Source organism: Triticum aestivum, chromosome 2A (assembly GCF_018294505.1).
Source record: "Triticum aestivum cultivar Chinese Spring chromosome 2A, IWGSC CS RefSeq v2.1, whole genome shotgun sequence".
Classification (NCBI taxonomy): domain Eukaryota; kingdom Viridiplantae; phylum Streptophyta; class Magnoliopsida; order Poales; family Poaceae; genus Triticum; species Triticum aestivum.
The window spans coordinates 48,769,755-48,787,505 of NC_057797.1; the positions used below are offsets into that span (position 1 = coordinate 48,769,755).

Consider the following 17,751-nt stretch of genomic DNA (forward strand, 5'->3'; position numbering starts at 1 on the left):
GCTGTTCCTCGACGACAGCAGCTTCGATGGGGAGCTGCCGGCGAGCATCGGCGAGCTCTTCGACCTGGAAAGCCTGGCGGTATGGAAGAACGGGATGGCCGGACCTGTTCCGGAGGCAATCGGGAGATGCCACTCCTTGACGATGCTGTATCTGAACGGCAACCGGTTCAACGGCTCGGTTCCACGGTTCGTCGGGAACCTGAGCAGGCTACAGAGGTTCTCCATGGCAGACAACGCCATCGCCGGAACAATCCCACCAGAAATCGGGAATGCCGGGAGCTGGTGGAGCTCCAGCTGCAGAATAACAGCCTCTCCGGGACGATCCCGCCGGAGTTCTGCGAGCTCGGCCGTCTGCGGAAGCTGGCCCCTGTTCAAGAACACGCTCCATGGGACAGTACCTCCGGCATTGTGGGAAATGCCGGACATGGAGGAGCTGCAGCTCTACAACAACAGCCTGAGCGGAGAAGTTCCTGCCGGGATCACCCAGGCGAGGAAGCTCAGAGAGCTCATCCAGGCGTACAACAACTTCACCGGCGAGGTCCCAGGAGCGCTGGGACTGAACACTACCCATGGGCTCGTTCGTGTCGACCTGACCGGCAACCGCTTCCACGGCGCGATCCCGCCGGGTGTCTGTACCGGTGGCCGGCTCGCCGTGCTTGTCGTTGGACACAACCAGTTCAGTGGGGGCATTCCCGGCGAGATAGCTGAATGTCAGTCCCTCTGGAGGGTCAGGCTCAACGACAACCAGTTCAGTGGTAGCTTGTTATTGCCTGAAGATATGGGCACGAACACAGGGTGGTCATTTGTGGACCTGAGTGGCAACCAGTTTGATGGGAGGATACCGAGTGTGCTCGGCTCATGGTTTTGGGTACCGGGCGGTAAATTCGGTTACCGCCCGGTTACCGCGTTTCCCGCTCCCCCACGAGAATCATGTATACCGAGCAAAAAAATTCGAACTTTTTGAATTTTTTGAATTTAAACTTCTATCGGCTTGTTAAATAAGGTATATCTCTTGCTGCAACACAAGCATATTTGCGTCCCAGTGGTAGGGATCTCCAACCAGCAACTGCTGGTCTTGTGTTCGAGGACTGTCAGTTGCACTTAAAATATGGGCGTGCGAGGGTCGAACTAGCGACCTGCATGTGCTAACAGTAGTGTCAATTATTTATTGTGCTCAAGTCTTATCTATTCTTGTCTTAAAAAAATTTGAATTCAAATTTTGATTTTAAATTTCGCTCAAATTTTTTTCGGAATTTCGTGGATACCGTGGTAACCGGGTTTACCGCCTCCCCTCAGAAAAATGGTCCATTCGGAATCCAAAACCTTGGCTCGGCTCATGGCGCAACTTCACCATGCTTGATCTGTCCGGCAACAACTTCGCCGGCCCGATAACGCACGGGCTCGGAGCTCTCAGCATGATCGGGACTCTGCGATTGTCAGCGAACCAGCTCACCGGACTGATACCGCTAGAGCTTAAGAACTGCAAGAGGCTCTTCTATTTGGACCTTGGAAGTAACCTCCTGAATGGAAGCATACCTGCAGAGGTTGCACTTGCAACACCTGCAATATCTTCTGCTCGGTGGCAACAAGCTCACCGGAACAATTCCGGACTCCTTCACTGCAACACAGGGCCTTCTTGAGCTGGGCCTTGGTGGCAACTCTTTGGAAGGTGTCATCCCAAGCAGCTTAGGCAACCTTCAGTACATTTCCAGGAATCTGAACCTTAGCGACAACAGACTGAGTGGCCAGATCCCAAGTAGTCTTGGCAACCTTCGGAGCTTGGAGGTGTTCGACTTGTCGGCAAACTCGTTGTCCGGTCCGATTCCGTCGCAGCTTTCCAACATGATCTCACTCTCTGCAGTGAATGTTTCTTTCAATGAGCTCTCCGGCCAGCTCCCTGCTGGCAACTGGGCTAAGCTCGCCGACGAGTCTCCCGACGATTTTCGCGGGAACGCTCAGTTGTGCACACATCCTGGCAATGACGCTTGCTCAAGAGATCAGTCTCGGAAAACCCGAAGGAGGAACGCACAAGTCATTGTGGCATTGTTGTTGTCACGTTCACAGTGATGGTTGCCACGTTGTGTGCTATCCACTACATTGTGAAGAGGTTGAAGCGCCTATCGGCGAAAAGCGGCTCGGTGCGCAACCTCGACTCAACAGAGGAGCTGCCAGAGGATCTGACCTACGAAGACATCCTCCGGGCCACCGACAACTTGAGCAAAAGTACGTCATCGGCAAAGGCCGGCACACGTCTACAAGACACAGTTTGCGGTCGGAAAATAGTGGGCTGTCAAGACGGTCGGCCTGTCACGGTGCGGGTTCCCCATTGAGATGAAGATACTCAACACAGTGAGGCACCGGAACATCGTCGGTTATTGCATTCGAAGAAATGTCGGCATGATCCTATATGATTACATACTGGAGGGGCCTCTGTTCAAGCTGCTGCATGAGAGGACGCCCCAGGTGGCTCTTGACTGGACGGCCCGGCATGTCATCGCCCTCGGCACCTCGGAAGGCCAGTTAGTACCCAAGATAACAGACTTTGGGATGGGGAAAATCGTCGGCGATGAGGATGCTGATGCGACGGTGTCTGTCGTCGTTGGCACCCTCAGCTACATTGCTTCAGGTAAACTCACAAATATTCAGGACACACATTTCTAGACAATGAAGCATTTTATTGCTCCAAACCTCTGCACCAACCTATTATGTTACATATGTTGTCATTGAATTTCATCGAAATCTCACTGAAACTGAAAACCATTGCCATTCACATGGACTGCAAACACTTCAGGCCTGCTTTATATAGAAAGCCCAACAGTCGACAACATCCTGCTGCAATTATCAGCTAGCTACATAGTGAAAGAAAAAAAACAAAGCCACTTAATGCTGATATCACCTGTGATTGCAATCGCAATCAGTCCCGCATTTCTGCAAAAAGGCCTGTAGAATGTACATATGGGGTCTGTGATTGCATTACCTGAACTTACAATACTTGAACCAAAATGTCCACGATAAACAGAGCAGCTAATAACAACTCATTTCAAGTTATCCAAAAACACAATACTGGAAAGATTCAGGCAAGAATGTTCATGTTGATATTACACATCCAGACACAGACTTCACATGCTGCTGATATTACACATCCAGACACAGACTTCAGAGATATATTACTGCAAGAATGCTGATATTACACATCAAGACACAGAAGTCTTCAGAGATTCAGGCAAGAATATTCATGCTGATATTACACATGCCAATAGGGAGCCATGTTGATATTACACATCAAGACACTGATTGCTACTACGGAAACTCACTTACTTCAATACATATGCAAGCCTTAATCGATGGAACAACAGGCCATTCAACCTCTACTATTTTCCTATCAAGTAGAAGGTACTGATCTACATGCAACCTGTGTCCTCCAAGCTTCAAGTTGCCTTTGACATGTATACGACATCCGACGGGAAGACCCAAAACATGTCTAAGTAAAGGGACTTCAAATTTTTTCTGACCGACAGGATATAGAAGGACTCGACTTTTCAAGATTGTGAACTTAGTGTCATACCCTTCAACGTATAGCGTAAGCATACCTCGGAGGTTAAACTGCTCCTCATTCAAGGGACCATCAAAACCTAACCTAACTGTACATCTAAGAGCATTGGTGAATGTAATGGAGGAGAGGTTTATGAAGCCACCTCTTATGGACATTAAGCTGCAACGTGGACTATCCATATAATCGTCATCCAAACAGAGGGTTGTCTCAAATATTGCATCAGAGAATTCAGAATCTTCCAACCCCAAAGATGACTCAATAGGCACATTGATCTCAAAAATCCAACAACCTGCACCAGCAGTCATAGGACGATTCGGTCCTCTCAGAATAAGAGAATCCTGCATGTATATATTGTAAACAAATGAGCAAAGAATACACCAAAATAGCTAAAAGAAAAACATGATTAATTTATGAATAAATATCATACGGTGAAATCAGCTGCGATTTTTCCGGTATGCTTTGACAGCCACTTAGAGCGCCGACGAATAAACTTTTCCTTATTTCCTTCATTTGACTCGTATACTAGAGTACCACCCTGATCGTCATAAAGTACAATGGTACTTATCAAGCTTAAGTTGGTCTCAATAGAAAAAATTTCGAAAAGGGTCTCGCCAGTATAAATTGGTGTTGATGGGATAGGTATGCTGGTCACATAATCCTCAATTGAACTCCCAGCAACAGGGCCAGATGAAGTTTCATGTGCTAATGACATCACCTGACCCAAACCAGTACCATGTGCCTGCTGCACACTTCTTCTACTGATGATTGGAAGTTCAAGACCACTTTTTGTGAGGCTCTGGCTGATCATAGGCTGAAGAAAATTCTTGCCAACGATCAATCCTGTGAGGAAAGCCATATGGACTTTGCTAGTCTCAGTTATCTCCGGTCTGCAATCATCATAATTTAACTTTTGGCAATGCAAACAATAAGGATGGCAATGCAAATGCATAGAAATGATTATTTGAATAAAGCATCTTAGTTATACATTACAAATGGAAAATAAACGCATTTTTAATTTAAAAGATGTGACTACTGCATCACTCCATCAAGGCATGGAAAGAAATATAGGTAGAAGGGTATATCAACGAAAAAGTCCTAGGTTTCGTTCTAATGAAAAAAAGATACCTTTATAGTGTTACGTAATGGAAGGAGAAATTAAACTCGAGGATGTGTCCCAGAATTACCTTTTGGGTTCTGTCACTTGTTTTAGCTTGTCAATCCAGTTTTGTATATCTTTACATGTTAGGGAAGGAGGAACTTCATATATTGAGATTGACCCCTGCTCTTTCAGCCTGTTGTCAAGCCAGCTGCATGCTTGCACAGCTTCGGTCTGCATGAGAAATAAAAATAAGTGTAGCCCCACATATCTAAACATGAATATTCACAAATACATCTAGACATTGGATCATACGCACTTAGTAATAACGATCCAGTACTGGATAGACAGGGAACAGTACAGCACATACTTGTATATATATAATAGGATGGAGCAAATATATTGCAATTTGCAATCATAAAATAAACATCTATAGCAGTATGCTAACAAAATCCATAATTATACTTCAAAAAACTCGCATTACCTTACTTTTTGTGTCGACAAATGAGTCAGCTGAGTCAATCTGAGAGATTTCACGTATCAACCTTCGCAGCGTCTTCACGAGATCATCTCTCTCGAATGCATGTTTCCGTGCAATGATTCTTTTGGTTACCTACATCAAGAAACATCAGTGATTCAATCCATTTGCAATGTAACCAACAACATAACAGAAAAGACTGCATCTCGTACCGTCTGCAGTTCTTCAGTCAATTCCCTGTAGTACTCTGCTGGTGGTTCAGCACAATCAGTAGGAGCATTCAGCCTCTTTTCAATTATAGATATAAGAGTCCAGTCTTCAGAATCTGTAGTGAGCTCATCTTTATATTTTTCAGGCTTAGCTTTGTATTTTTCGCGCTCATCTCTGAGTTTCTCGCATACAGCACTGAACAATCTTCTACACGATTCACCTGGGTCCTTCTCTTTCTTCGCCTACAGCAAAAAAGATAGACGTTGTCAGTCAAAAAAAATGTTCAAAAGCAAGCAATGAGACTGATGAGACAATGCAACAATATAATTACAGTAGTTAGCTATTCAAGGACTATGACTGATCCACTGCATGCTCCTGTAATAGACATTATATACAGGTAAAGAACTAATTAATTCGTCATACTGCAGCTGCTTCAGGGTCGACCCAAAGCCTCAAAGGGCCGGTAGCTAGCAGGTGGTTCTTTTTAAAACCCTGATGGTCGGGGCGAGCGTGCTCCTCCACCCGCCAAGAGATGTAGCTGCTTTTGCACTTCTAGGTTCAGCAGCGGCACAGGCACAGGGACACGGAAGGAGCACCGCCTCCAATGGGTTTCCGTGTGAAGGCCCAAATACAAAAACTCTAGAAATTGTATCCCCAAAATTTTGGAGCTCAAAAGTTGAAATGAAACAAGGTGAAGACTCACCTTGCTGCCGTCGTGTGTGGCCATCGTACCATGTCCTGCGAGCAGACTCTTGCCGTCGTGTGAAGTTGAAATAACACTTGCAGTCAGATGCTTATCAGACGCAGTTGCAGGAGAAATTTGTTTATTCACATTAGTATTCTCAATGGTAGACAGACTTTTTTGAGGTAAATCAGAAGGGTCAGAAATCCTAAATTAGAACAGTGTCAAAACAAGGAAAAACAAAATGTCAGTATATAGGAAATGCAGTACAAAAGTAAACAGTCTTTTCATCTAACTATGGCACTCCCAAGTTTCAACAAAAAAACTACCTGGCAAGATAATAAATCATTAGTTTCCCTTCACTAGCCAAACAAAGTAGGAGATGTTGAGGGGCAACCTCCTTCTGTTCAGGTCCAACCAGTACTGTGATCTTCTCAAATAACGAAACATTCTCCACACCAAACCCCAATAAAACATTGCCATCACCATTTTCTGAAAGCCAAAAGGAGTATATTATTTTCAAAACAATGAATAGGGTATTTTATTGTGGTTTTCTGAGTTATGTCAAACCTTGCAGATCAATCCTAGGGCTATAGTTATCCTCCACCATTTTGAGGTATACCACAGTTCTTTCCTCATCAGTTCTAGATGGCCATTTCAAAAGAGAAATGTGATCATCAGTGCTTTTTTTATTTGTAACAACCAGGAAATCCCTGTCAAATTACACAAATATATCAGACATGACAACAGTAACAAGATAATGACAGAATCCATCTTGCAAATACCCTTTTCAAATATTTTATCTATCTGTATGGTAATATGGTGCACTCTGTTAAATAATTATTCCCGACATAGAGACTTCCCTTACAGTATTTATGGGGAAAACAATTTTTTCCAACACCACCATGCACACAAAGTACATGAAATAAACAATAGCTAGATTATAGAAGTATTATTGAATAAAGAATGTTGAGTCCGGTTTTGCATACCAGCGATGCAGATAGCCCAATAGCAGATTTGGTCCAACTCCAGATGGTAAAATATCATTCATTATACCTCTGAAAACATCATAGCTAAAAACAACTGGCTTGCTTGAGCTCTATAAGGCATTAAGAAAGCAACAACATTAACTTCAGCCAGTCAGTACAGAAATTCAGAAGTCAAAGGGGGCACAAACTAGAATATCTTAGTAAATATGTTTTGTTATACAATACAAAGGGTCATCGCATATAGCTGAGTTTTCCTTCGTAAGTTAAATATACGTGATCATATCCATTACAGAACCTAATAGGCAATAGCCCAATACATCTTGATTTTAGCATACATGTGGTATTCCTACATCTTTTCAGGATAAATTTATAACCAAATATCAGTTCAGCAATTTTGGATACATATATGTGCAAGTAGCTTACTAATGGACTCTGCTCCCAAGGAGTTACAAGTGACAACTGCCACTTCAAAAGATTAGTCTTCATGAAGAACAATCTACAAGTCAGTGACAATATTGATATTATTACCACAAGCCTCTTTGGCAGCGGGCACAGTATGGCCCAAAGGGAGCTTTCATTCCTAGATTTCAGCATAATTTGCCAACATGTGCAGAGTGAAAACACCATTTCTCACACAGACAACCAACAATAAAATGAAAATCAAGACTATCATTCAGATAATGGAGATACATCTGATTCATTAAGCTAATGGGTTACTGTCATAGATTATTACTCTAATAATATGTGGTTACTGTCATAGAAAATTTCAATCGTTACTAGCACTTTCGAATGTGAATCTAATGGGATCACTTTTCTGTCATATAAATTGTGTTTTGAAGGATAATACCATAAGTATTTGATTTACATTTCTTAAACACATACAACTATTGACCACACTTAGTCTTGTGTGCATAAATATGTTTTAAAATACATATCTGCCAAATTGAGGTAGCTTTACCGAAGAATGTTCCCAGAAAGAACATTTAGCAAATGACACATTCACCAAAGAAACACCATACAACAAAATGTGAATCAAAAGAGGAGAAGCAGCCAGAACTAGAAGAACAATTCACCTCAAAAAATGTATCTCCTCCGCTTCTTATAACTTGTACCAGATAACCCTCTTCATTGCTTTCTTCATTCAATCGAACACAACCGACAACAATGCTATCATCGCGAACCCACCCGATGGAATCCACTGATGAAATTTTGAAAATATAACATCAACAAAGAATCATGGTAACATCTACTACTAAACATGATTTGATGTATTGAGTGGTGTATCTGCAAGGACAAGAGTAAATAATACTAAATCGATGAATCTAATAATTGGAGAAGTAGAGTGTGCACCACAAAGGTCATGGGATGAATAAACCAAACTTCACTATATTGTTTCCTAATATCATCTCAAAATTTCCTACGGAACTTTGCATCTTTTTGATGGTTCTTCGATATATAATTTCAGAAGATGGCTATGATACAAATTTTAGCCTGTGGTGCACTTCACAAACATTTTTTACACCATGTTGTTCATCCTGCAATGTGATCGTATTTGTGAGCTGTGTGTTGCTCGCTCATTTTGCACCTAAAAATAACCATGCTTACTAGCACGATCTACTACAGATTAAAAATCAATTTACAAGGAAAAGAACATTATCGTGAGTCAACTCTCAGGGTAGCAACATAATCATATTTATGAAACTGCATTATGTTAGTGCCGGGATCAGCCACGAGGTCATCAGGCATAACTGCATATCCTTACAGAACTGGGGAAGGGGTGACTGTGTATACAGAAAATAACAGCAAGAAAATTGGAGCAACCCAACAATTCAATATATACCTAAGACGTATACCAAAAACCAAAAAGGGGACTCATTACCTTTGATGTCAGTGCCCTCTGAATCACTATCAGGCCACAACTGAAACAAGAGGGCCATGCAACATGTTTCCTTCAAATCTGGCGATAATATCCTGAGTGAATTCTTTCTTGCCACAGCAATATGGTTCCCGTCCTTGGAACAGTCAACTACATATATTTCAGAAAGATGGCAAACTTCAGCACAACCAAGACAATGATGAGTAACTTCAATTACAACACAAAAAGAAATGTCTTAGCAAGTTCTGAAGGACAACACATATCAGCCCCAAAGTGAGCCGGTGCCTGAAGATGGATGCTGCGCTGCACCCAAGACACATACTACATTTTGTACCAGCATTACTGTCATGCAGCCCTCTACCAATACTAATCAGGTTGATTTTGTAAAGCCTAAGCGTTACAAAGAATAATACCTTTATTTTATTTTTTGGGGGTTGGGGGGGGGGGGGGGTACCCAACAGGAGTGGTACATATTATAGCACTATTACATTAATTTCTTGTTGTATTGATCCTCAATAATGTAGCAGTCGAACAATTGACATGCTCTATGATATAAGTACTCATATGTCAAAATCAGTGGATTATTAAAAGCTAACCACTTGCTTTTCTAACAAACCAACTGACAGGTATCCTAGAGCATGATTTCTGGTCATATGGTAGAAGTTACATAAGTCGAAGAATGTTAACCCAGGAAAAGGGTAGGAAAAGAGACAAACCAGCATCAACATTTTCCATTATATCCTTCAGGCCTTGCCCCAAACTCCCATGAGATAGCAATCCACCATTCGAGAGTACAATATAGGCATTATCTAGCCATTTGAAATCTTTGACAGTGCCAAATCGTCCCATGCTACATGATGATGACGGCTTGATATCCTGTAGAGCAAAATTATTAGACAACGGTACTCATGGAAAAGGCAGCTACTGTTGAAAACAGTAAAACTACGATTTATTATACAGCAACCCAGACCATATCCAGCACCGGGATCAACAAGCACTCAACCAGGAATCGCCAAAGCATTAAAAAACTGATAAACACCGTCAACGCCATTAGCTCATTAGTCATTACTACCAGCTTGTTCTTACACAAATATCTAACTCGGAACATGCTGTGAAAAAATGCACTGCAACAGAACAGATAATCCCATTCTAATGTTCTATTGTGGTATTGTCCTGTTACGCTGCCCTGGGCTGACATTGCATTGTTCACACGATTTTGTGGGGAACTGGAAAAGATGGTCCAACCTTATCAGTGAGCAAGGAGGTAGCCGAGAAGAACTGGATCTCGCTGCCCGTGCAGGCAGCTAGCACGGACTGGTCGCCGGAGAGCGCTAGGAGAGTGACGCCGGGGAGGGGCACGTCGATGACGCAGCAGTCCTGGGCGCAGCGGGTGCTCGCCTTGCCCTTCTCCCTGGCCTCCTTGCTGGCCTCGATCAACGCATTCGTCCTCGCGGCGATAAACCCTGGAAACAGAGAGCGGGAAACCCTAGGCGGTGAGGTCGACAGGAATGCAGAGGCGGACGCTTGGCTTGGTCGGTGATTCGGGGCAGCTTACCGTCGGGGTGAGCGAGGAAGACGGCGGCGTGGCCGTCCGAGACAGCGAGCGGGCGCGCGGGAGGGGACTGGAGGTCGAAGAGGGGGAGCGGGGCGGAGGCGGGGGGCAGGACGGGGATGGGGTCGCCGACGAGGCAGAAGACGAAGTCGGCGGTGCCGTCCCTCTGGCCCTCGACCTCGTCGGAGAGGTCCAGCTCGCGGGGCGCCGCCATGGCCGGCGGTGGCGGCCGGGGCCTAGGGTTCGGGAAGTTAGGAGGAGGGGGGGCATCACGCGGCGGGCGGACGATTTTGCGCTGCGCCTCACATCTAAGTTGTCCGGCCCACGATCAAGATTCGTGCACAACAGTTTCGATCACGTTTGTTTGTCGCTGTGTCCCGTTTGGCAAAAATTCGTGTTTTGACCTTTTGGTCAAGTTTCGATCTGATCTTGATTCGGACTTTTTTTTGAAATCTAACCCCTTTTTCTACTGGTAGGGGGCTCGGCGGTAGGCTGTTTCCACAACCTTTGGCGGTAAGAAACTAATCCACATCAGCATCCTAAATGGCCGTTGTTCCCCTCTGTCCCACCCTACCGCCACAGGTCCTAGCGGTAGCTTTTCTTACCCTACCGCCAGGGACCCCAACGGTAGGGTCTGGCCACTTAAGCTACGGGTTGGCCGCCTCACCCCCACCCAGCCGCCCGAAGAACTGTTTGTTCTTCTCTCTCGCCCCCTCTCTCATCTCCTCCACTCCCCTCCTCGGATCTTCTTCGTTTTTTCACCGTCTTGCGGATCGAGATGGCTCAGAAATAAGAAAAGTAAGCTCCTCCAATCCTTTCAATTAGTTTTAGTCAAATAGCTTCCCATTCATCGCATTATTTGATACAAATCACCCCTATTTTTGAACTAGAATTTTTTTTTGTACCATAGGATTGTTTTAGGTTGATTCTAGATGCTCTATTGTGTTGGATATGAACTCTAATCACTAGTTCAGATGGTAGTGTGAAGATGAACCCTAGTTCATTTTTTTGGAGGAATTTGTTTTGCTATGATGCATGTTGGAGGAATTTGTTTTGATATGATGCATGATGTATAGTGGATGCTGTTTGATGAAATATGCTTAAGATGAACCCTAGTTCATGTTTTTTGTTTTTGAAAAAAAAGATGGTATGATGCATGTTGGATGATTAACTCATATGTTTGTTTTGCTATGATGCATGTTGATATGATGTGATGCATGATGTATAGCGGATGTTGTTGAAGAGATTTATATGAATGAATTAATCATGTGGATGTTATATTTTTTATGTGTATGCTTATGCTTATAATGCTTATGTTTATGCATTAAGTATATCATCATGGTGATGTGGTTGAATATGATTTGTTAACTAGTTTGAAGAAGAACCTAGTTTGAAGGTGAACCTAGTTTGAATATAATATGATTGATGTTAGTTGAACGGTTGAATAGGATATGATGATTATATGTTGATAACTAAATGTTGTTGTTTCAGGAGGCCCCGCTTTGGTCTGGCGGTCGGCACTAATTACACTATGCTTGACCCGGCATTCGATAACGGTCATCGCACACGTTACATCGAGAACGGAGTGGTAAATAACAATGATCAATGTCTTGCATCAAAATTTTGGCTTCCCAAAAGTTTGTTACTAACTATTTTCGTGTGCACATTGATAGATGCTTCTGAAGGAAATATGCCCTAGAGGCAATAATAAAGTTGTTATTTTATATTTCCTTATTCATGATAAAGGTTTATTATTCATGCTAGAATTGTATTGATCGGAAACTTAAATACATGTATGAATACATAAACAAATACCGTGTCCCTAGTGAGCCTCTACTTGACTAGCTCGTTGATCAAAGATGGTTAAGGTTCCCTAACCATGGACATGAGTTGTCATTTGATAACGGGATCACATCATTAGGAGAATGATGTGATGGACAAGACCCATCTGTTAGCTTAGCATAATGATCGTTCAGTTTATTGCTACTGCTTTCATATATATCAAATACATATTCCTTTGACTATGAGATCATGCAACTCCCGGATACCAGAGGAATATCTTGTGTGCTATCAAATGTCACAACGTAACTGGGTGATTATAAAGATGCTCTACAGGTATCTCCGAAAGTGATTTGTTGGGTTGGCATGAATCGAGATTAGGATTTGTCACTCCGAGTATTGGAGAGGTATCTCTGGGCCCTCTCGGTAATACACATCATAATAAGCCTTGCAAGCAAATGACTAATGAGTTAGTCACGGGATGATGTATTATGGAACGAGTAAAGAGACTTGCCGGTAACGAGATTGAACTAGGTATAAAGATACCGACGATCGAATCTCGGGCAAGTAACATACTGATGGACAAAGGGAATAACGTATGTTGTCATAACGGTTCGACCGACAAAGATCTTCGTAGAATATGTAGGAGCCAATATGAGCATCCAGGTTCCGCTATTGGTTATTGATTGGAGAAGTGTCTCGGTCATGTCTACATAGTTCTCGAACCCGTAGGGTCCGCACGCTTAACGTTCGATGACGATTTAGTATTATATGAGTTATGTGATTTGGTGACCGAATGTTGTTCGGAGTCCCGGATGAGATCACGAACACGAAGAGGAGTCTCGAAATGTTCGAGATGTACAGATTGATATATAGGATGATAGTATTCGGGCACCGGAAGTGTTTTAGAATGTATCGGGTATTTATCGAAGTACCGGGGGGTTACCGAAACCCCCGGGGGGAAGATATGGACCATATGGGCCATAAGAGGGGAGCACACCAGCCCACAAGGGGCGGCGCGCCGCCCCTTAGGCAGGAGGCCAAATTGGAGAAGGAATAAAGGGGGTTCGCCCCCCCCCCCTTTCCTTTCTCTCTTCCCCTTCCCTTTTCTCTCTGATGAAATATGGTAAGGGGGGCGAATCGGGGAGGAACCCCAAGTAGGATTCGGCCTACTTGGGGCGCCCCTTGGCTGTCTCTCCTCCCCTCCCACCTATATATATGTGGGGAGGAACCCCAAGTAGGATTATTCTATGCCAATATTCTACAACTTTTACATACTTTTGACAACTTTTTATACTATTTTTTGGGACTAACATATTGATCCAGTGCCTAGTGTCAGTTCCTGTTAATTGCATGTTTTATGTTTCGCAGAAAATCCATATCAGACGGAGACCAAACGGGATAAAAACTTACGGAGATTATTTTTGGAATATATGTGATTTTTGGGAAAAAACAATCAACGCGAGACGATGCCCGAGGGGCCCACAAGGACGAAGGGCGCGCCCCAGGGGGTAGGGCGCGCCGTAAGGCGGTTGGTGCTCTTCTTCTGGCGTAAGAAAGCAAATATCTGGATAAAAATCGTGTCAAAATTTTAGCCCAATCGAAGTTACGGATCTCCTGGAATTTAAGAAATGGTGAAAGGCCATGTAACAATCTGGATTTTGGCCCTTTTCTGTTTCTTTTTGATTTATTGATTTTTGCTCTGTTTTTCTTTTTGGAGTGGTTCTGTGGCCTTGCCACGTGGAAAATCATCCTCATTCCCCCTCCCAAGTGTCTCATCATTTCCAAAACCTTACCAAGATCACGTCACTTCACTGCTTGACCAAACCCTAATTTCTTTTTTTCAGAAATATTCCTTTTTCTATTAAAGGAATAACCCCGCCTGCCCTAGGTTGTGAAGCAACCTATATTTCTGTCAATCCAAAAATTCCCAAAAACAATTCATAATTCTTTTGGGTCATATTTTGCTCAAATATGCCCAAACTTTCCTATCCTAGCCCAAGAATAATTCTCCAACAATTATTCTTCATTTCTGTCCAGAGTGGCACTTTGTGAAGGAAGTGTCATTTATCTTATTTTGTTTGCTCCCAAATTTGTTGGGCATTCTTTTATGTCCAAATAATTTCCTCATGCCAAAATTCAACTTTATTTGCCTAACCAATCTTCCTCAGTGATTTTTCAAACTTTCTGTCAGACAGAAGGCATTGTGAAGGAAGTACTAACTAGTGTTATCCAAATGAGTTGAAATTTTGCACACTCCTTCATGTGCTCATATTAGCAAACCCCTCCAAGTTTCAGCTCAATCCTATCATCTATGTGAGCACAGGACCAAATCTTTGACTCTGACAATATTTGCAAGTTGTGAAGCAAGTATATTTTATATTGCTTCGTTTTGGCTGAAAATTTACCAGAGCATTCTATTAGCCTTAAAACCTTTCTCCACCTATTTTGGGATCAATTAATTAAGCAAATATTCCTCTAGAATTTTTGCAAGTTTCTCGACAGAGAGAATAACTGTGAAGGAAGTACCATTTTGGTGAATCCAATTGGTATGAAATTTTTACGCATCTTACTATGTCCAAATCTTTAAGCCTTGCCAAATTTCAGATCAAGTTGATACTCCATGTGAGTGAACCATCATGATCTTGATTCTGGACCATTTAGGCATGTTACAAAGCAACCATGTTGTTTTGTAGTCCAGTTATCCTCAAACTCTCCAGGATTAGAGTCCTTCCTAAGATAATCACCCCAGACAAACTCTTTGGCTTCAATAATTTCCCTGTTGATCACCAGTGCACGACCAAGTTTACTGCAGTAAACTTCAGACGGTGATTACCATTTAACCAGAGCGTTTTTCATCGATCTACCACCATAGTTGAAACCTCCCCTGGAAGAACTTACCACTAGACAACAGGTTCCAGCTCATCGCCCTCGCTACATGCCAGTGCACGCGGTGACTGCATTAATGGCACCACAGTGCGCACGCTCTGTGCGCAGTGGCCGCGTCCAGTGGCCGTTTGTGCTTCGGCACCTCCTCTCGTCGCCTTCGCGCGCGTGATCATGTCCCTTGTCTTCCTCTCGTCGTCGCGTTCCCCTGGACAGCTCACCCCCTCCGGCAGCTTCCTCACCGACACAAGCCGCCGCGCGCCCACGGGCGAACAGTGGCGGTTTGGCTCAGAGCTCGTCGTCTTCATCCTCCCTGCGCTCCCTTGGCCGCCTCTTCCCCGTGAGCTCTCCCTCCTGTTCCCTCTCGTTGCCTACCTTCAAGCTCTCGAGCACGCACACGCGTCCGCGGCGATGGACACGCATCCACGGCGGCGCCAACTCGGCCTCCTTGCCTCTCGCCTATATAAGCCCACCCCGAGGCCTCTCGACCTCACCATCACCTTTGCCTCACTCCACTACCCCTCCCAAACCTCTTCCCCGAGCACCGGAGCCCCTCTGCTCGTCCTCCGTCCGCCATGGCCGCCGCCCCCTCCGGCCTAAATCCGAGTGAGTCGAGCTCTCTCCCTCCGTTATAGCACCACCAGAGGCCTCCTCATCCACCCTAGATCCACCCCAGTGCCCCCATTCCTTCTCCGGTGGCCTCTGGCCACGAGTTCCCTGGAGCCCGGAGAGCCCCGTCCGCCGCGGCCATGGTTCCGCCCTGCCCGATGCTCCCTGACGTTTGAGTGGTGGAGGGACGGGTGCGCCTCGCTGTCCTGAGCACTCCGGCGGTCCAAGCTCCGCCGGAGGTGGCCCGAGTGGCCGGAACGAGCGCCGGCGGCGCCGGCCTCTCCTCTGCTCTGCGTGCGATGTCGGGGGAAGAAGGAGAAGGAGGCGGGAGGAGAGAGTTGATCGCGCGTGGACCCCGCGGCCCCACGCGTCAGAGACCCAAGCCCCGGCCCCGCACCCTGCTGACTGGATTAAGTGGAGGCGCAAACCCGTCAATGTGAGATGAATCCTATGAGACGTCACCTGAATCGCAACCAAACTGTCCGCTTCACACTTGTTCGCTCTTGTCCCCCCTGGTACCAATAGCCAGGGAAGCATAAGAGAGGCACCTGCGATTCTTTCTTGTGGAGGGTTCTGAAAATGGATGAACAGTAAAACCACACGAATATTATAGTATTCCATGTGCAAAACAGAGATTTGTGAAAACATGAGTATTTTACAAAACTGAGGGTTTGATTAGCGGGAATATGAATGATAATTCAAAACGGTGCCTGTGCTCATCTGCACCCGATGAACAGTAAAATTCAAAAAATAGCAGAAAAATTCAAAAGAAAATTTGATACTTTTTTTTTGCATGCAAGACGCTTGAGTGCGCTAGGTGCGTGCAAAAATTCGTGGGTAAATGACATTCGAGGAGCCCGCGTAAAAAAGACAAAATCGGCTATGAGTTTTTTCAAACTTACTCATAGGCCTAAAATTTGTCTTTTTTGCCACGGGATCCTCAAATGTCCAAACTTCACCAAATTTGGCATGGACATAACACATTCGTCAACCATCTTGCACCACAAAAAAAAACTTTTTTATTTTAATTGCTCTTTTAAATGATTTTACTGTTCATAGCCGGGAGCATCTACACCTGGGTGCAGAATAGCCGTACTCGAATATGACTAACACTTTATAATCCTAAAAAAACATGTTCAAGACTCAAATCAACTTGAGAGCATATGCAAGGATTTAGGTTAGGTTATCATTGTGCAACTTATGAACTTTGCCATGTTCGTAGTGCATAGTTATGCAAAATAGAAGGTTGAGCGGATCATAAAATTCCCTTTCGCTGAAACTAAAAACAAAGCAAAAAATAAATAAAAAATCCTCTTTTCTATTTACCTTTTTTTTTCTGAATCAAACGGATACATTGTGTCATCAAAGCAAAATTCCCTGTTTTCTATTATTTCCCTCCATTTCTCTATGAATCAAAGAGGCCTTACCATCCTGTGATTACTATCTCGCTCAATTGTGCATTACCTAATTGTGAGTTGATTTTAAAAGTTTATTCATACATTTATATAAAAACCTCACATATTCCCCCGCAAAGCAAAACGAAATAATAATCTAGAAACATGCTTACCCATGTAGTAATAATTTGTCCAGCTAGTGTAGGAAAAACGGAAAAAAATGTTTGTTCTTATGGTTTGAGAAAATGTGAAATCAACATTGGAATTTTGAAGCACGTTCCTTTCTCCTTCCCCCGGACAATTTTCTGCCCGTGCTACTTACATCTCCACGCCCCAAAAGGCCAAACCCTCTCAAACTGCAACTTGTCGACGTGGACAGGCCGAGCAAGCTAGCGGAACGCAACAAAAATACGTACGTATGCCATGGTTTCTAGTGGTGGAAATTATGAAATACTACATCTGGTATAAAATATCCTACACGTTTTAATCAAGAGGCTGAGGCTGGAGATCGACGTGTAGGGCGGCTCGTGCTCGTGCTTGACTTGCTATGCCAAAGCGGAAGCCCCCGTGGAGAGGTCAGTCAACGGAGTGGTCGATCCAAGCAAGCTGCTGCCGGTGCTGCCGCATATCACTCTCGAGAAGTCATC

General features: G+C 44.1%; 1 protein-coding gene across 4 annotated transcripts; it reads right to left on the bottom strand.

Annotated features, from left to right (window-relative positions):
* Positions 1-3,165: 3,165 nt before the first annotated feature.
* LOC123187382 (nuclear pore complex protein NUP214) lies at positions 3,166-10,733 on the bottom strand. 4 transcript variants are annotated; one of them, XM_044599232.1, is made up of 14 exons: positions 10,440-10,731; positions 10,130-10,347; positions 9,601-9,760; positions 8,888-9,034; positions 8,082-8,206; positions 7,009-7,118; positions 6,590-6,732; positions 6,349-6,511; positions 6,041-6,227; positions 5,340-5,579; positions 5,134-5,262; positions 4,738-4,883; positions 3,981-4,440; positions 3,166-3,891 (listed from the first exon to the last, which is right to left on the bottom strand). In XM_044599232.1, the coding sequence occupies exons 1-14, from the start codon at positions 10,648-10,650 to the stop codon at positions 3,301-3,303; spliced, it is 3,030 nt and encodes a 1,009-aa protein (XP_044455167.1). In that variant the 5' UTR covers positions 10,651-10,731; the 3' UTR covers positions 3,166-3,300. The 4 variants fall into 4 exon arrangements, with proteins under 4 accessions (XP_044455167.1, XP_044455169.1, XP_044455168.1 ...); XM_044599234.1 differs by lacking the exon at positions 3,981-4,440 and having other exon boundaries at positions 3,595-3,891; positions 10,440-10,733; XM_044599233.1 differs by lacking the exon at positions 3,166-3,891 and having other exon boundaries at positions 4,029-4,393; positions 10,440-10,733.
* Positions 10,734-17,751: the final 7,018 nt, after the last annotated feature.

Bases quoted from the DNA above. Each gene is read 5' to 3' on its own strand.
- LOC123187382 (XM_044599232.1), bottom strand. From the start codon at position 10,650: ATGGCGGCGCCCCGCGAGCTGGACCTCTCCGACGAGGTCGAGGGCCAG. The intron at 9,761-10,129 runs GTTGGACCATCT...TTTGCTCTACAG, and splicing joins CCTCCTTGCTCACTGATAAG to GATATCAAGCCGTCATCATC. The intron at 9,035-9,600 runs GTTTGTCTCTTT...AAATATATGTAG, and splicing joins AATGGAAAATGTTGATGCTG to TTGACTGTTCCAAGGACGGG.